The 18,131-nt window shown below is 31.5% G+C and overlaps 3 protein-coding genes across 5 annotated transcripts in view; 2 read left to right on the top strand and 1 right to left on the bottom strand.

Annotated features, from left to right (window-relative positions):
• The first annotated feature begins 147 nt into the window (after positions 1-147).
• On the top strand, positions 148-2,953 carry LOC117920149 (small RNA-binding protein 11, chloroplastic). Its single transcript, XM_034837517.1, has 4 exons — positions 148-452; positions 2,143-2,211; positions 2,307-2,413; positions 2,494-2,953. The coding sequence occupies exons 1-4, from the start codon at positions 335-337 to the stop codon at positions 2,599-2,601; spliced, it is 402 nt and encodes a 133-aa protein (XP_034693408.1). The 5' UTR covers positions 148-334; the 3' UTR covers positions 2,602-2,953.
• A 2,373-nt stretch (positions 2,954-5,326) lies between these two features.
• On the bottom strand, positions 5,327-6,355 carry LOC117920665 (probable F-box protein At2g36090). Its single transcript, XM_034838261.1, has one exon. The coding sequence runs from the start codon at positions 6,353-6,355 to the stop codon at positions 5,327-5,329; it is 1,029 nt and encodes a 342-aa protein (XP_034694152.1).
• An 8,784-nt stretch (positions 6,356-15,139) lies between these two features.
• LOC117919994 overlaps positions 15,140-18,131 on the top strand; it is a 33,757-nt gene continuing 30,765 nt past the window's right edge. The window contains exons 1-2 of one of the 3 annotated variants that reach the window (XM_034837330.1): positions 15,140-15,375; positions 16,514-16,994. In XM_034837330.1, coding sequence (XP_034693221.1) covers positions 15,335-15,375; positions 16,514-16,994 — 522 coding nt within the window. In that variant the 5' untranslated portion in view covers positions 15,140-15,334. The remainder of the gene's footprint in view (positions 15,376-16,513; positions 16,995-18,131) is intronic. The other 2 variants (XM_034837329.1, XM_034837328.1) reach the window with 2 other exon arrangements.

Here is an 18,131-nt window from a genome sequence, read left to right as displayed (position 1 = left end):
CTCGAATAAATTTAATCATATAGTAAAACTAATAATTTTTATTTTTAAAACCAAAAATCTAAAGCTACATAAATAATAATAAATAAATAAAATGGGAGATAAGAAGATACAAACTACTAAAATTTTATCGTATTCATATTTAATTATTTACTCTCCCTGAAAGGAAGAGCGTGATCATGGTCCGACGGTTGGATGAGCAGCCAGCGAAGAATTAGAAGAGATGTGACACGTGTTCCCCTAGGACACTTGTTTCCCACACGATTCTTACACTCAAGAATCTCCCTTTTTAAAGTTGAAAGCCCAAGCCTAGACACTTCCCTCGCATTAAGCATCCATGGCGGCGTTTGCCCGAATCGGCCGAAGAAACCTCACTAACTTATCACCGTCCTTCCTCCTTCCTCCAGCCCTTCTCATTTGTTGCAGAGGAATCGCTTCCAAGCTTTTCGTTGGAGGTGCTCTTTCTCTACTTCTTTTATTCTTGGTTTTTTTTTTTTTTTCTGTAAAATCAGTTTTGTTGTTTTGATCCATTCTTGTAGAATTTATTCTCATTCATAATCGAAGAACGCTTGTTAAAATTTCCATTTGTTCATTGATTTATTTTGTTTTGATTATTTATTCTCATTCTTGTAAATTTTGCTACCGTTGTCGGTTTTTTTTTTTTTTTTTCCCCTGATTCAAGTCTATCTTTTGTGTTTCAAGTTTGTTTGTTTGCTTTTTTTTTTCTTCTTTCCATTGTGCATATATTTTTCAAAATTGCATAACATATTTGAGATTCTTTGAGGTTCCTTAGAAACGTTGAGGGGAAGGAGAAACAGTAAGGAAGAAAAAATATTAATGAAATTTTCTCATGTTCGTTTCATTATAGAAAATAGGAAAGAAAATAAAATAAATTTTATATTTATATTTTTAAAGCATTTAATCTTTATATAGAGGAGCCAAAAGCCACTATTTAGCTGGAGACATAGAGGAGTTGACCCTGTAACTCCTGTCTAATTATGGGGCAAGTTCCATGAATCGATTGTCTGCAAAATAAATAAAAAATACTAGAATTATTACCTTATCCAAGATAAATTGTGTGAGAATATTCATTAATTATGTCTGGTTCCTGAAACATGGCATTGGTTCAGTTCTTCTCGTGTCAAAAAAATTGTTCTTTTTTATCAAATAATAAATAGATTGATTGTAGGAAAAAGAATATGCAAAAGCCATTGTAAAGAATGCTAGGTGCAGAATGGTTTGAGAGAAGCAGGAAAACTGACTGGTAGAACCATGTCAGGTCAGTTTGCTTTCCTTCTGCATCACCTCAGTCTGATTCTAGGCTTGGAAAATGACAGACAAGGTTCCATTGGTGCTTTATTGGGTTGGTACATTTGTTAATCCCGGAATCAACCCCCAAGTCATTTGAATGAAGTACTATATTTCTGAAGATATGTAACAAAATACAATTTAAGTTAATAGTGTATTCATTAATATAGATTTAAATAAAACACACACTGAGGTTTTGGATGCTTGGCTTGAAAATACCAAAACCTAGAACCATCTAGCACCAACCTGTCCTCTGATGGGTTTGTTCATTTCCATTCACATTAACTTCAGTTAAGTTCTGGGTGTCTGTGGTTTGGGCTGGAATAAACTGACCAAACACATTGTACTCATAAGAAATGCTGATTTTAGAATGGTGCTAGATCAAAATCCAGGCAAGATGACAACCTGTGTTAAGGACTTTATTGCCTATTAATAGATTCTGTTTACCATATTGGACTTCAGGAAGACAGGACTTATGGTACTCCCATGCATTGTTGTTTAGAAGTGAACTTCAGTCACTTACCTTTTTTGAAGAACCACCTGATGCCACTTGGGAGAGATCACCAGTTGTACTAGTCAATGGTTTACTGAGTCAGATTTCAGCCTAACAGGAGGGTGGTACTCTCTTGCATTGTTGTTTAGAAGTGAACTTTTAGTCACTTGTCGGCTTTGAAGAATCAATGTATGCCTTTGAGCAGAAATTGAATAGCTTTACCAGTCAATTATAAATGAAGTCTATCTTAACTTTTGTACATTAATACCTGAAGTGCTTTTCGCAACTTCTCTTCATATGTTCTTATGTTTAACTTTTCATGTATGCATTTTACTATGTTCCAGGGCTGTCATTTTACACCACTGAGAAGGGCTTATCAGAGCATTTTTCTCAATATGGCCAAGTTGTTGAAGGTAACTTTGGCTACTCATTCAATAACATTGAGCCGATGTTTTCTAAGATAGTAAATACATGTTCAAATGGTGTTTGACATAGTTTCTTTTGCCAGCTAAAATTGTAATGGATAGAGTCTCAGACAGATCAAAAGGTTTTGGATTTGTAACCTTTGCTTCAGAAGAAGAAGCCCAGAAAGCCAGAACTGAGATGGATGGAAAGGCAAGCCCTAGTTTCCTTTCTCCTTCATATTCAACTCTTTTTAGAATAGAAATGAAGAAATAATAGGTTACTACATGCAGGAACTGAATGGACGCACTATTTTTGTGGATTATGCAAAGCCAAGAGCTGATTTCGGTGGTGGAATACCCATAGCAAGAGGACCCCCCGAACCAACAGCTGATAGTTGATTACCTTTCATGAAGATACTGTTTGTGGATCTGATGCCCCAACATTGAATGGTGGCTGGAGAAATTGTTCTCCTTACTAGAATTATTGTTCTTGCAGGTTGTTAACCCTATTTCCTGTAGCAGGAAGTAGTACTTAATGATAGAAGCGTTGCATCTCACTTTACACCGTAAACTTGCTGTCTCAAAATCAAGATGGTGAGGCTTTTAGCTGCTGCACCAAAAGAGTTTCTTCTCCTTTTTCACAAACATTATTTAGTTAGAACAGGAAAATAAAGCCATATTTATTCGTCGGTGATTACAGTGACTGGTCCTATCATTATGTGAAATTAATTTTAGCTTCATTTTGATTTAATGTTGCTCCAGTGTGTGAAATAATCTCCTCCCAGCAACTGAGAGGTATTGCATTGATTTTTATGGAATGAATGACAACCTGGTTGGACTACTTTCCTATGTTTTAGTTCAAAACCCTCGAGCTTCTTATCAAAGGGAAAAGTGCCTTCCCTAACAAAATATTTAATTTTTATTTTAAACTTAATTTTAATTAATATTCATTAAATTGGAAAATGATGTCAAGCACGATGGCAAGATTCACTACACAATTAATTTTAGATCATATAGACATATAATTTAAAAATACGTTTGATGGTAATTTTAAAAAATGTTTTTAGTATTTTTAATATTTGATAAAAAATTTCAGGTTGTTATAAATATTAGAAATATTTTTTAAAATTATTATGAAATGGGTTTTTAATTATGCTTCGTTATGTAAAGAAAATGACATAATTTTTATGTTGGGGTTGTAAGACATTGACGGAGGAATTGGAAAATAAGCATCAGTTGGGTGAACATTTTTGGAGGGCAAATTTCTAAATACCACATTGTCAGGGTTGACCATAAAATCTAACCTAACTTGTATTTTGAAATTTGGGCTCTGTTTGGGGGGACTTTATATTTCTGATATTAAGAAAAGGTAGTGATATTATTTCCTTTTTGTTTTTAACGAGAACAATAATTTAAAAAAAAAATCAAGGAATTTTGAGATAGCATTACGATCAAAATATTTAGTATCGATTATCAATTTAATTTTATAATTTATATTAAATAAAAAATTATTATTACGATTAACGTTATAATTATATGAAATCTAAAGTTATTATTACGATTCACTCATTGCGGGTGCTGGTTTTGTTTCGAATCTTTCCAAATTCTCGATTATCAAATAGACGTCCAGAAATAAAATATTATTATTATATCCCTTTTCTAATTATTTCTTTCAAGATCATCGATCATTCCTTCATCTTCTTGTAGACTTGTAGTTTCGGTTGAGAAAAGGGAATGATCTCTTAGGGTTGATGATGGAGAAACAAAATAGCCAGAGTGGAACGCAGAAAGAAGACGTACGTCCCAACGGACAATAGCAGTGAGCTGCTAGAACTCTTCCGAAGATTTTTACTCATCTTGTTTCGATTCGGATATGATGGAGACAAAGTAGCGAGAAAACGAAGAAGAGTGGAACGGTGAAAGAAGACGTACGTCGCAATGGCCAAAACCGGTGAGGTGTTAAACTCTTCTGAAGATTTTTACTCATCTTTCTTCTGCTTAATCTTGTTTTCTTGGCCTTTTTTCCTGTTCTTTCTCTGTTTTTGATTCGGAGAATCCTTCTTCAGTCTTCACTTCAACGCAGTTAGCTGGTTAGGAAATTTAAGAAAACAAAAGAAATCGAGAGACAATGGGTTGGAGAAAATTATTAGCTAATCTGTTCCCAACTACTTCAAGAATAACTTTGACTTCATGGGTGATCTTTGTGTTTTCTGATGTTTTCCCTCTAAATGCCAGTTGTTTCTCGAGAAAAATATAAGAAAAGAAATGAAATCTTGAATTTTAATATTTGTGTTTCTTGGTATTTTTTCAGTTTGGTAGCAATCTTAGCATCCTTAGGCGATAATATCAGAGTTGGAAAGAAAAATCACGTGGAAATAATATAGCGTTACTGTGGTACCTGCAATCTAGCCTAGCTGATTGAATGGTGCTATCTCATTATGTGTTCCTTCCAGTCTTGTAGTGAATATTTCTTCATTATTAGTTCTGAACTCCTTTTTTCTTGGTGTAAATATGTTACCAAAATTATCTATATGTTAACTGCAAACTCAACTAACATAGTTAATAAAGACATGCTGGTTGTACTTTTGGTGCCTCCCTGTGAGTGAAATTTTGTGTGAAGCCTTCTTTAGGTACACATGCTCTGTAAACTTGGTCAACTCTCTGTCACCTTCTGATCTGCATTTTGTAGTAATTCAATTTTTTATTTGATTTTACTCAACTCTACTAGATCTATTTGCATGCATCATATTTCATTTCCTTGTATGGTTTCATTCTGTGCCATAAATGTTGTGCCTATTTGTAAGGTACATGTTATGGTTGCATTGGTGCACATTATCATGGAAGCTCTATTGATGTAGTAATAGTGATGGGGAAGATAAGAATGGAAGAATTTAGAAATTTGGGCTACTATTTATGCAGTTTTCCCTCTCTAATGTAAACTCAAGAACTTGAGGGTAGAAAGAAGTACGTGTATGTTTGAACTTTGAAGGTGGTGAAAGCATACGAGTTAAAATCAATAATAACTGATTATTCATAATAATCTTTACATATATTTTTATATTTAGAATGTAATAATTTTGACTTCTTGTGTATCCCTCGACTTTTGGACATTTTGTCTTCATCTCTACAAAAGAAAGGCAAAGCGCCACACCCCAAAAGAAAAGGCGAATATACCTATAGCCACCAAACAAGCCATGTCTAAGGTGCCTTCAAGCCTGATCTTTCTTTCTTTTCGCTCTCTCTTCATTTCCAGGTACTCTTGGTATCCCTCCCTTCCTCCATGCTCCCTCTTCACTTTTTTCACGTTCTGGCCCTTCAGGGCCTTGTGCAAAATTACCAAACTCTCCTTCCCCATCAAATGCACTCCATCCATGTCCTCCAACTGCAAGCTCACCTCTGTCACCTGCATTTCCCCAGTTTTGGAGCCGTCGCAAGTCACCACTATCCCGCACTGCACCAACTCCGTCGTCCCCTTGTCGCCGCCCAGGGTTGAAGCGAAACGCAGCTGCACTTCCCCACTCAGCCAGTGCCGTTCCACCGATACGGCCTTGTGACTGGAAAGGTTCGCCGCCCGCCGTCCGGTTGGGTCCATCACGATCCAGCTCAGACTGATGTTCTCTGCCAGTTTCCGACACGTGTCATCGTCTCCCGGGTGTTGTATACTTGTCGGTACAACGTCTTTAGGGTCAAGAACGTCGATTCTGAAAGGCGAGCACCGGAACCACTCGGTCGCAGTCTCGGTCTCTTGGACCTTAGAGATAATGGGTTTTTCGTTGTAGTAAATATCAACGGCGGAGATGAGTCCGACAGGAGGCGCAGAAGGGTCGGAATTGGTTGAGGAGTTGGTGCAGCGGTGGAGGATAGGGTAAGAGGAGGAGAAGAAAGAGCGAGGGCCGTCGGGGAAGGAGGACATGAGGTGGAGCAGGCGTGGAGCGCTGGTGGAGGGCCAAGTGGAGGTGCAGATGTTGGTCCAGAGATCGGGTTGGGTGGAAAGGGAGTGTAGCTTGGTGTCGGCGCAGCTGGCGGAGGCGAGAGTGGGTCCATCGAGTCGCGTCAGGATGTGGGTCTCCAGAATGTCCGGATGGAGGGCGGCGATGCCGCTTTGGACGACGGTGGTGGTGGTCGGTGGTGGTTCGATTGTCGAGCAAGCCATGACCGATGATGAGACTTGATGACTACTTTATCAGACCCAAGCCTGCAGTTGGAGACGTCCAAAAGAAGTTCACGACCAATCGCTCATATAGGCCACCCGAATATGAAGTAATAGAACTGACTCAACTGAGCGACTTTCACATTACCAAATACCCTTCACTTCCTCGGTAATTACGAGTTTACCATTTCTTTTTTAATCCATCAGTGACGCGTTGACTAAGCGTGCGGTTCATTGCTTTTTTTTTTTAAAAAAAAAAAATCATTCTACCGAAGATTTTATAAAATTAAGACATATCGGGCCCTTTCAGAAAGAGACGAGAATCATGATATTATGTTTTAAGTTAATACTGAAAATCTTAAACGCACTTTGAATGAGAAGGAAATTATGTAATCTTATCATATCATTTTGTATCTTTGTAATTCAGCTCCTTTATTTTTGAAATAACTCTTTTTTACATTCCCACTGCGATTCTCCACTTTCCAGAGTCTATCCACATGACCCCATCTGTGTCATTATCCTTAATCTTTAATTAAAAACATGACGCACAAGAAGGAAATCTGGACTCCACAGCTTATCTGCATACTAATCCCGTGTGGACTTAATGCGTACCGAAAACGTCTCCTTTCAAGGTTTGAACTTAGGAAAAATATTGGTTCCCATACATAATTTTAAAATAATAATAAATAACTAAAAGAAGGAAGAAGGACGGAGGAGCCATTAAATGAAGTTAGGTTGGTTACATAAGTTTAAACCAATCAGGGAAACACCCGTATTCATGCTGGTTCTACATTTCTTATATCAGCAATGAACCCTTCAAGCCCTATATTAGATTCAATTAAGCCTTTCTGTCTCAAATCTAACGGACCACACCCTCCTGGCGGTTCATATTGCAATAAATTAATCTTTATTTGATACCGACTCCATGAGCAGGATTTTCATGTTAATTGATTAGTTTTTAAGTCACATCTAAGGTAGTAATTTAGGCTGGAAGTCCTGAAAAAATGCCAACCAGTCCATTCGTCCTTCCAAAATGGAGGTGCCGGTCAAAACCCGCAGCAACACAGTTAGAGCCATGGTGAGCTCCACTTTCCATCACTTGTTTTGAAATTTTGACTCTTTACAATATGGGGCCCCCTTCCTATATAATTTGACTTCTGATTAAGATTATAGTTAAGTCGTAGTTGGATTTCCGCGTACTAAATGATTTATTTAGTAAGATAATCATCAGCAGGGTTCCCTTAAAAAAAATGCTTAATGCAATCTGCCATGGATGTCTATCTCTACTGATACTGATAAAATATGTCCCTAGAATCCGTACCCATGTTTTGATTGTGCTTCCCACACAAACTCCATTAAAAAATAGGCATATGATAAGCCAGGAGACACTGATATATAGATAGGATGGAATCTCTTTGGATCCCATTAGGAAAGTGGTGTACTGTTGGTAGTTGCCAACTTGGTGCTTCACATCCATGTTTTGCACGAGCCCATTTTGCCGATGGCTCGTCAACGGTTTCGTTTGTGGTGAATTGGTGCCTTCGGGAATATGAGTTTGAAAATGGCAAATTTCTTTGTGTCCCCGAGGCTCCAAGGCATTCCCCTTTTGCATATGCAGATATTTGAAGAAGATTAGTTAAGTTTCTGTGTCAAAGAATGGAGATTGATGGAGATGGTCCGCCATGGTAGTAAATGAATATTAGGGATTTTTTTGTTTAAATTCTTTTTTTAATAATATTTTTAAAACATTTATAAGAATACATCACTTTTTCAAATCGTTTTTTAAAACCATGATCCGATTTATAAAATCCATCTTTTCAAAAAATGATTTTTATTTTAATTAAAATCCATTTTAAATGAGATTTTAGTATAAACATAACCTATGCTAAGGACATCATGTTTGATAATTATTTTTGAAAATGAAAAATAGTTTTTAATAATGTCTATTTGATGATCTAAAATGTTTAAATATGTTTTCTATATTTTTAAATATGCTTTAAAAATAATTTATTAATCATTCTTCATATTTATATAATTATCTTTCAAAATTATTCTTAAAAAATAAATTAAAATAACTAAAAGATGTTTTCTCAAAATACTCTATTTTCTATTTCCTTATTACTTTTATTGATTTTTTTTGCTTTTTGTTCTAAATTATTGAAAATTGTTTTTGAAAACGTTTACTAAACATGATCTAAATTTTGTACCATAAAAGATTTTTACTATCTATAAATAGAATATTAAACTTCTTGTAAGTTTATTTGGGTACATAATTTATTTCTTACAACTATTTAATTTATTTTTATTAGTTTTTGTAAATATTTTGTTTATATATGTATATTTACTTTTTCTATACAGAATTAAATATGAAACAAACTAAAAAAAAATTGTTTAAATAAAAAGAATAATTCAGTAAATATATTTTAATAAAATAATAATTCAAAAAATATTGTTTTTAATAAAAATAAGTTTTCTTAATAAAAATTCAGAAAAGTGCTTTTAGGAAAATCTAAAAAAATTATTTTTAATAATAATTGTCCAAAAATTGTTTAGTAAATAAAGTTGTCCTAAAAATTAATTTTGAATAAAATTATCCAGGTTTTTCAAAAAAAAAAAAATTCTCTTTCCTTGAGATTAAAAGTAATTTTTAGAAATAGGAGATTTAAATAATTTTTTCAATGAGAATATGATGAGAGTTATTTTTGCAAATTAGAGTTGTAGAAATCAATTTTTTAATAAAATTGGATTGAATTTTAACATTTTTATAAATAAAGCTATAAAAGTCTTTTTTTTTTTAATTAAAAAATATTTTGCAAATAAAATTATATTTTTTAAAATAATTTATATAAATCACTTTTTTTAAATGAAAATAAATCTAAATACTTTTGTAAATAAAATTGTAAAAACTCATTATTTTCTAGTAAAAGTAAGTAAAAATAAGTGTAAATAACTTTCTCAAAAATTAAACACGAATAAAGTTGAACCAAATAATTTGTTGAAAATACATTGAAACTTTTTTTTTTTTTTTGTAATTAAATAAATTGAAATCATTAATTCAAAATTATTTTTAATAAACCCCTTTAGTAATCTTTTGAATTTTTTTTAATTATTTCAATAAATCAATTTACATAATTTTTCTATCATTTATTTTGTATATTCTTATAATTATATTTTATCGTCATTTTTGTGTATATTACTTTGTCCCTTTAATCTTAGTATTCATGATTAATTAATTAATTATCACAATTTCCTCTATTCGTTTAGTAGAGACTGTATGCATGCGAATTTAGAGGGGTGTTACGACTCATCATCGTATCTTTTCAATAGGTAACCTGATCCCAAAATTCAGGCTCGATTTTTAGAGACATATATTTTATAAATAAGGAGTCGCATATGATTTTCTTTTTTATTTTGTTTTCCCCTTAAAAAATAAAATAAAAATAAGTGACGATTCGAAGTCTTTTCTAAAAATCAAATTTTCACAAATTAAAAATGAATCTATCGTCAAGTGGGAGCGAACGTGAAAAAAGCTTTTTCTAAAAAAAAAAAAAAAGAGAATTTATAAAAAAAATTAAAATTTTATCATTTTAAAAATTTTTTTTTTATAAAAAAAATGAATTTATACAAGAATATTTTAAAATTGTTGTATTTTTATAAATATTTTCTAAAATACTGGTTTTAAAAATAATATCATTTAAATAAATAAAAAAATCCCACTCCCAGATATCGTCACAAATGCTAAAAAAGGATTTAAATAAACCAGCTGTGTGATGGATACTGCGCCAAATTCCGTGGCATGCATGAGGACAGCATGGTGCAGAAGATGATTGATTAATTTCATTAAGGGTAAGTTGGGATGTCACGATATATTATAACTCCCAATTAAGAATGGTTGCCCCCATGATGCTATTCCATGATAGAAACATGTCCACTGGTCATTCTATGAAAACAACATTTGCTAAGAACAAAAATAACCTGAAAGAATGGGTGAATGAGATCATTTTTCTTAAAACTCACATTTTTATCATACCAATTTATCCTTTAATTAAATTCTAATATTACAATTTTTAAATAAAATAAAAAATGAAAAAAAAAAAAAACTTGTCATTCTAGTGTCCTACCCGTGAAGGCTTTCCTTTCACATCCTCCCGTGAAGACTTCCCTTTCACATCATTGGGATGTTTTTATGGTGACATCCGTATTGTGTCATCGACAATATAATCTCATGTACTCGTCTGCAGTTCTTCTATTCCAGGCGTGTCTCCATTGAAGGCTTTTATTTTGCATCATCATCGCCGTGTCTCTATTTTCGACATTGTATTTTCGACGACATCTTTAACCATATTTTTTTTCATCGAATGTGAAATACTTTGAAATTTTTTCACTTAAATATAAGAAATCTTATTTATTGTGATTTTAGTTTCTAGGGTGTGGTGTTATATTCTTTGATTTGTAAGACTAAATAAATGTGGATTAACATTATGAAAATTGCTTATAGACGAGGATTTGGTAATACAAATAAGAGAAACTATTTTGTAATCATTTTAAGCTTTGATTATAATGGAGGAATGAGAGGTATTAGAATACTCACAACTACTCAGTTTCGTGAGAAATTTGAAAATTTGAAAATTTTATCTTATCGTAATGTATTTGTATTGTAATTGTAGTGTATTTTTATTATACCTTTTTATTTTTTATAAAAAAATAATAATTTTATATATGTATTTTTTTATACATCATTGTATTACCATCAACAACTTTATGTATTGAAATTACTAACTCATTTTAAAAAAACATTAAAATTATTGTGAATTCATATTACTACTTCATTTGGCTTACAAGGTTACTTCAAAACATTAAGCATGATAGAAATACAACATGATAGCACATGAATGCTAGTTCAATAAAAAATAATTTAATATTTTGTCATTTTAATATATTATAATGTATTGTAATATTAATATTTTTACATTGTAACAGTATTACATTTGTATCGTATCTATACTTTATAACTAAAGTAATGGTTTTTTTATACAACTTTCAAACTACTAAACATTCAACACATTATATCAATATAATACTCGTATAAAAAGGTAACAAATTCATAACAAAAATATAGTGGTCTTAACTCTTTAACCAATTCGTAATAAAAGACAAAGTGATCTCATACAAAGTGATTTCAGTTTTCAATGAAAATCTAAATATATTCATAAATACACAAACAAAGTGGTTTCAAACAAACATGAAACAATTGAGAAATTTTTTTTCCTGTGCCATGTCAAACTGGTCCCAACAAAAAAGCTAAAGTCGAAACTCTTTCAATAGAAATCAATAATAATCATATCAAACAACTCGAAAAAAAAGTAAAAAAATAAAAAGCCACATATTCAATATGACCAAAATAAAAAATCAGATAAAATAAATTTAATAACATTTTACACAAAAAATGTCATTTTTTTTTTCTCAAAACCTCTTTCAATCTTTTAGATCTAATATCTCAAATCTACATTGTTAAAGTTATTACCATTTCATTCGTTTTAAATTATTTCATTTTTTTTTTAAATGAAGTGTTTTTTTCCTTTTTGTCTTATTTATTTATTTATTTAATACAGACAAGTTATAGCGTTAAAGAACACTTTTTTTTTGTTTCTTTATTTGTTGTTTTTGGCTTATTAAGGGTAGTCTTGTCATTTTTTTTTTCCTTTTTGCCTTTTTTTCTTGTTTAATACAAACAAATTGTAGTTGGGGTTAAAAAACACTTTTTTTTTGTGTTTTTTAATTTGTTGTTTTTAGCTTATTAAAGGTAGTTTTGACATTTTTTTAAAAAGTATTTAGAGGAATTATCGCATTTTCAGTCTACCATTTATGGTACTTATCACATTTACTCACCCTTCCGATTCATTTTTTTACCCCACCCACCCTAAAGGATAATTTTCCCAAAACAAAATTAGAGGGATGGAGATAAAACAACAAATATCGACTTCTTGCTTTTCCAATATTTGTTTTTTAATACTAGAAATTTGACAATAATTTTGAATTTTTCTCATTACAACATGTTTTTTACTTTTTGTATTTAAAATATGATCACATTTCAAATCATAAAAAATGAGTATATAAATACAATAAAACATACAATATCGTCCAAATACAACTTTTTAGACTCCTATACTAAATGGATATTTGGTAAACCAACTTAATAACTTAATTTAAGTTATTAAGTAAATTAAGCTTATTTAGAAAATAAATTAATAATATGACTTAAAGTAAAAAAAAAAACAACTTTAAATAATAAATAAAAATAATTAACCTATTATTAAGTTCATATCTTTATTTTACTTTTTTATTTTGATTTGTCATAGTCCTCTTAACGATCTCATTTGCTATTCTACGACCTCCATTATTACTCGACCCCTTTACCTTAATAAATATATCATTTTGATAATTTAGAAGTTAATTTTATCAAATAACATTAACACTTAAAGTAATAATTAAATAATAAGTTTTAAGTTAATAATTTAAGTATAACTTAACTTAAAATTAACTTGAATTATTAAGTAATAAATATTAAATTTTATTAAACACCTTCTAAGTGGGTGTTTAGTAAACCAACTTAATAACTTAAAGTGACTTACTAACGTAATTTAAGTTATTAAATAAATTAAGTATGTTTGATAAAAGAACTTAAAGTAAAAAAACAACTTTAAATAATAAGTAAAAAATAATTAACTTATTTTTAGGTTCATATATTTATTTAATCTTTTTACCTTTATTTATCTTAATTATCTTCAATGTTATTAAACCTCATTTGTCCAAATTATAATTTATGAGAATAAATATGCAAATGTGATGATTTGAAATAAATTTTAAGTTAATTTTATCAAACAACTTTAATACTTAAAGTAAAAATTAAATAATAAGTTTTAAGTTAACAATTGAAGTATAATTTAACTTAAAATCAACTTAAATTATAAAGTAACCGGTATTAACTTTTACCAAACATCTCTTTTTTTTTTAAAAAAAAAAAACATATGATAAAAAAAGAAAAAACACATCAAACAACAAAATAAAAACAATGGAAAAAAAGTTACAAAAATACTTTTTTAATATTTTATTTTAATATGAAAAATATGAAAAAAAATTAAATATAATTAAAATTTTATATATTTTAAATTATTTATTTTTTATATAGAAGAATTGAAATAATAAAAATTAGTTTGAAATAACAAATAAAATATAATTTATTAACTTTAAACATACCTTTATTTTCTTTTATTTTTCTCTCTATTTTTTTACCCCTGGGAAAACATTTAAAACATTTAAAAATGGAAAGCACAGGAAAAATATACATAATAATGACAAGTATTCTCCAATATGTTTTGTTATTATGATGGTGAAGACATTGGATGATTGGTCAAGAGGTTTCAAAATCTGATTTTGGTAAAGTTTTGGAGATGGAATATATATATATAAAAAAAAGAGGAATATCGCGGAATTGAAATTTTAATTATTCCTTCATTTAATGTGAATGGAATATATTTCTTATTTTTCGGTTTTTAAAAATAGAAAATAATAAAGTAAAATTTTTTTACATCTCAATTTTCTTTAATTTTTTTTAAAAACATTACCTTCTCAATTTAATTTTTAAAAAATTATTGTATTTTATATAAAAACTTTATGCATTTCCTTTATGTTTTTCAAAATCATTTTTATTTTTATGAAATCTATGCAAAAAAGACATTTGATTGTCAAAACCTATATTTTTAACAATGACAAAGGAAGATGTTTGAATTTTTTTTCAAACCCTAGTTCAACGCAGGCTTTGATATTATTTTGTTGTGTCCCACCCTATCCTGATTATACCATATAATTAATTTATTTTTAATCATTTATAACATATAAAACAATAAAAATTACTTTTTAATAAAATAAATTATAAAAAATTATAAAAATTTATTTTATTTAAAAGATGCATTTATTTTTAATGTAATAAATCTTTTTTTTTAGAATGATAAAAATTACTTTTGTGTAAACAGGGTAGGGTTGGCATGTGGGGGTGAGTTTGAGTTTCAAACTCACTCTATTGTCACGCTTATAACATTTCCTTCATTTAAGCCTTCAACCTCCGTCTCAAGTTGAAGAGGATCCCAATGGGGCTTTCTCACGATATTATATAATTCAGATGCTACGTTTTTTATTTTATTTTTTTTTAATTTTTATTGAAAGCAATTCCCTTTTAGATTTTCTATAGTTTATTTTTTTCATTTTTTTTTTGCCTTATTACCTATTTTTTAAAATTTTTAATTGAATAAAAAAAAACTAAAATATTTTATTTTCAAAAAGTGAACTTCTTGGTTTTTTTATTTCTCAATATTTAATAGAATTAAAATATTAAAAAAATATTAATACTTAACACCATTTAATCTTAAATTATATTTAGAATTAAGTAAAAAAATAAAAACAAACATCACCTAAACATGGATTAAGAAACTACACAAAATTAAAGACCTCATATATTCCACAGGGCAGACAAGGATGCACAAAAGGAGTAAATGACATCACACACAAAGCCCACTGGGGCATGCCATGGGTGAAGTTGGGGAAGGCCCAAACCCAACATTGTCAAATTGGGCTCCAAGTGGCCTGGGCCTAGAAGACTGGGCCGGAACACCTCGAGCCTTTCTTTTCATAATTTTAACCGTTAACCCTCGACGTGCAAACCAGTAACAAATAGAACCGTAGAGAAACGCTAGGCTCTTTTTTGCTCGGGGAGAGAGAGATAGAGAGGAGAGGAGAAGGTTCTAGTTATGTGATTACCCAGTTCCCAACGTCTACGGATAAAAACACGACCACGTCAGCTCTTCTTTCTCTGCACGCATAACAGCCTCACTAACATCTATTCTGAATACTACTGTCCGTAATATACCTAACCAATTTTCCTGCGCCATCAGGCCAATCTTCCCGCTGATTTTTTTCTCTTGGTTCATGGCCGTTAAGTTGCATCATCAGAGCTTCGCGTCATCAAGGTTCTCTTTCTTCTTTTCCTTTTTCATTATCGTTTACCTTTTCTAATTCTTGAATTCTTTTGTTTTCTTTTGACTTAAGTGTTATAAGCGGCTGTTAGGGTTTCTGATTTCTGGCATTTGTGATGGAATTGGTCTCTGACGTTTCTTGCTTTAATGTCTGAATTGGAGATTATAGAATTGACATTAGAAACTGTTACTTTGCGGAATTCTTACATCGCAATTTGGTAATCGGATTGTTGGATTCTTATCTCACTCAGAAAGGCTGATGGTTGGATTCTTATCCATCTGTATAGGCGTGTTCACTCGCGCGCACACTTTCTTGAAATTGTCTTTCTGAGAAAATTGTCTTCTTGTTTATTTATTTTATTTTAATTTTTTAATGAGAAACTCGTTTCCTTCCTTTAAGATTGTCATTAAAAAAAAAAAACACACACACACACAAACCAGAAGCTGCCTGGTTCATAAAAGAAACATTAGGAAAAAAATAAAAATAAAAAAGGAAACATGGGAAACTTCAGTGTTGAAGTGGAGGCATGATTGAAAGATTCCTAAAAGGAGCATAAATTGGGGAGTTTTACTTCCCTAATGCAAGCTTAGGCCTTGTAAATTTGTATTTATGCATTAAAAAGGTTTCTAAATTTGTATTCATGAGGCATTCACCTTACAAAATCCTTGCTTAATTTTCAAAGCCTTGCCTTGAGATGTTTGTAGACTGGCTTATCTTGAGGAAAGCCTTAAGGATATATTGACAATGCTGTGTTTAGGCTTATTTACTGTGGAGTAAATAACCTCGGCCTTGACATCCTGTGACAGCCATAAGACTCACTTAGGGACTAGGGTGCTTGTTTACATAACTTTTTAAGGTAGGCCCGCTTGCCTTCTAGAATGAAGCAATAAAGAAAATGGGAGCCACAACTAAATCTGATGCTAGGGGGTTAGTTATTCTTGAAACTAGCATGTTGATATATAATTATTTGTCAGATGGTTATAACTTTTTGTAATGGTCCCATTAAGATGATGAACTTGTACTTAAAACATGACGGAGCTGTTCAATTTCCAAAGGAGGCCCAATATGGCCTCAATGTAATGTAAATTTTCACATGTTTTTGAAACTCATTCTTGAACTTTGTATATGCAGCTCTACAAATCCATGGCTTTCGCGAAAACCAAAGAGAGCTATCTTTTTCTGCAAAAAAGTAGCTGACTTGGAGCACCTATGGAGTAATTCAAGGAGGAGATGCTTCATGAGGCATGCTATGTTAGAAAATGACAATCAGAGCTTTAGACACCAGTTGGGACAGCTTAGGATACTACGTCCAACCTTTCCTAAATCCAGGAGGATGGGCAACCTCTTTCCCCTTGCTTCTGCTGATGATGGGGTAACTGTCAATGGTAGTCCCCAAGCAAGCACCAGTAGTGATTTTGAGGAAATGAGGGTCAAACTAAATCAATCATTGCAGGGCGAAGATTATAATGGACTGGTGCAATCTTTACATGATGCAGCCAGGGTTTTTGAGTTGGCAATTAAAGAAGAGAGCTTGCTATCAAAAATATCCTGGCTCTCGACAGCCTGGCTTGGTGTAGACCAAAATGCATGGTTGAAGGCACTATCTTATCAGGTTTGTTATTGAACATTATTTGATAGCTATTTTAATGTGCACTAATGTACGTGACTCCCTGTTTCCTTCTGTGTGCGTGTGTGCGCATGCGTGTATTCTACAATCTACGATTTGATCATATTGTTATCTATTGATCCATAATCCAAAAATTCCAGATGCATTGAAGTATGACAAAAGTAAATAAATTTTATTGTTACTGCTGCATGGATTCTTAAGTTTCCTCATAAATCTGATTGTCTTTGATGAAAGCAATAGTTATATGAAATGCTCTTTCTAGTATTTCTGCTTCAGGCCTTGTACCAGTTACTCATACAAATCTTGTCGTCTTTTCACTCTATTTGTGGGGTGAAAGATGTGTTTCTGGGACTAAGTTAATCATGCATCTGGTTATATTTTTAATGAAGAGTAAAAATTGAACAAGTAAATGGAGAAAAGAAAATGGTTCTTATACTATTTTGCCATTTTCACAACATCCATCGCCATCATTTTGTGATCGATAATCTTCACTATCACCACTTCAAAGATCAGGACCATTGATGCCACTATGGTTCCTGATCATTCTGCTGCATTATCACAAAATCAGATGCCATGAATGCTGTTGGCATTACCATCCTTGCTACTGCTCCAATTACACAACAATCACTACAATCTTTGTCACCATCAAGGTCTACACCACAGCCGCCACCATGGTTCCCACTGCTACCATCTTTTCCATCATTACCACCATTATTTGTTTTATGAATTTTGCTCAAATGACTTGTTACCATTACATAATTCTTGAGCTTTAACTTGACTCTCTTTCTCACCCTCTGTGTGTGTGATTTTACCTTTGTCTTACATGATTTTGGCTGCATAAGAAAATGCATCAATGATGTGTGTGCCAAACACTATCTTTGTTTACCAGGGAATTCATCTTAGTCGGTTTTAACTTCTAAAGTCAAAGCTTTCCCTAAATGCACTGTAGTATCCTTCTATCCCTAGAAGAGTTGTTACCGATGCATTACATATGGCTTGGAAAATTTTACCTTAGGATTTAGATTTGTTACTTGGAAGACCCTTGAAAGTCCTTAGTCTGGATCATTGCACTATGTGTATAGGCATTCTCCATTGAATTTAGGGTTATGGCACAAGCTATTC

This window comes from Vitis riparia, chromosome 8 (assembly GCF_004353265.1).
Source record: "Vitis riparia cultivar Riparia Gloire de Montpellier isolate 1030 chromosome 8, EGFV_Vit.rip_1.0, whole genome shotgun sequence".
Classification (NCBI taxonomy): Eukaryota; Viridiplantae; Streptophyta; class Magnoliopsida; order Vitales; family Vitaceae; genus Vitis; species Vitis riparia.
The sequence above is the reverse complement of the archived record's forward strand: the minus strand, read 5'-3'. Positions and strand labels throughout refer to the sequence as shown.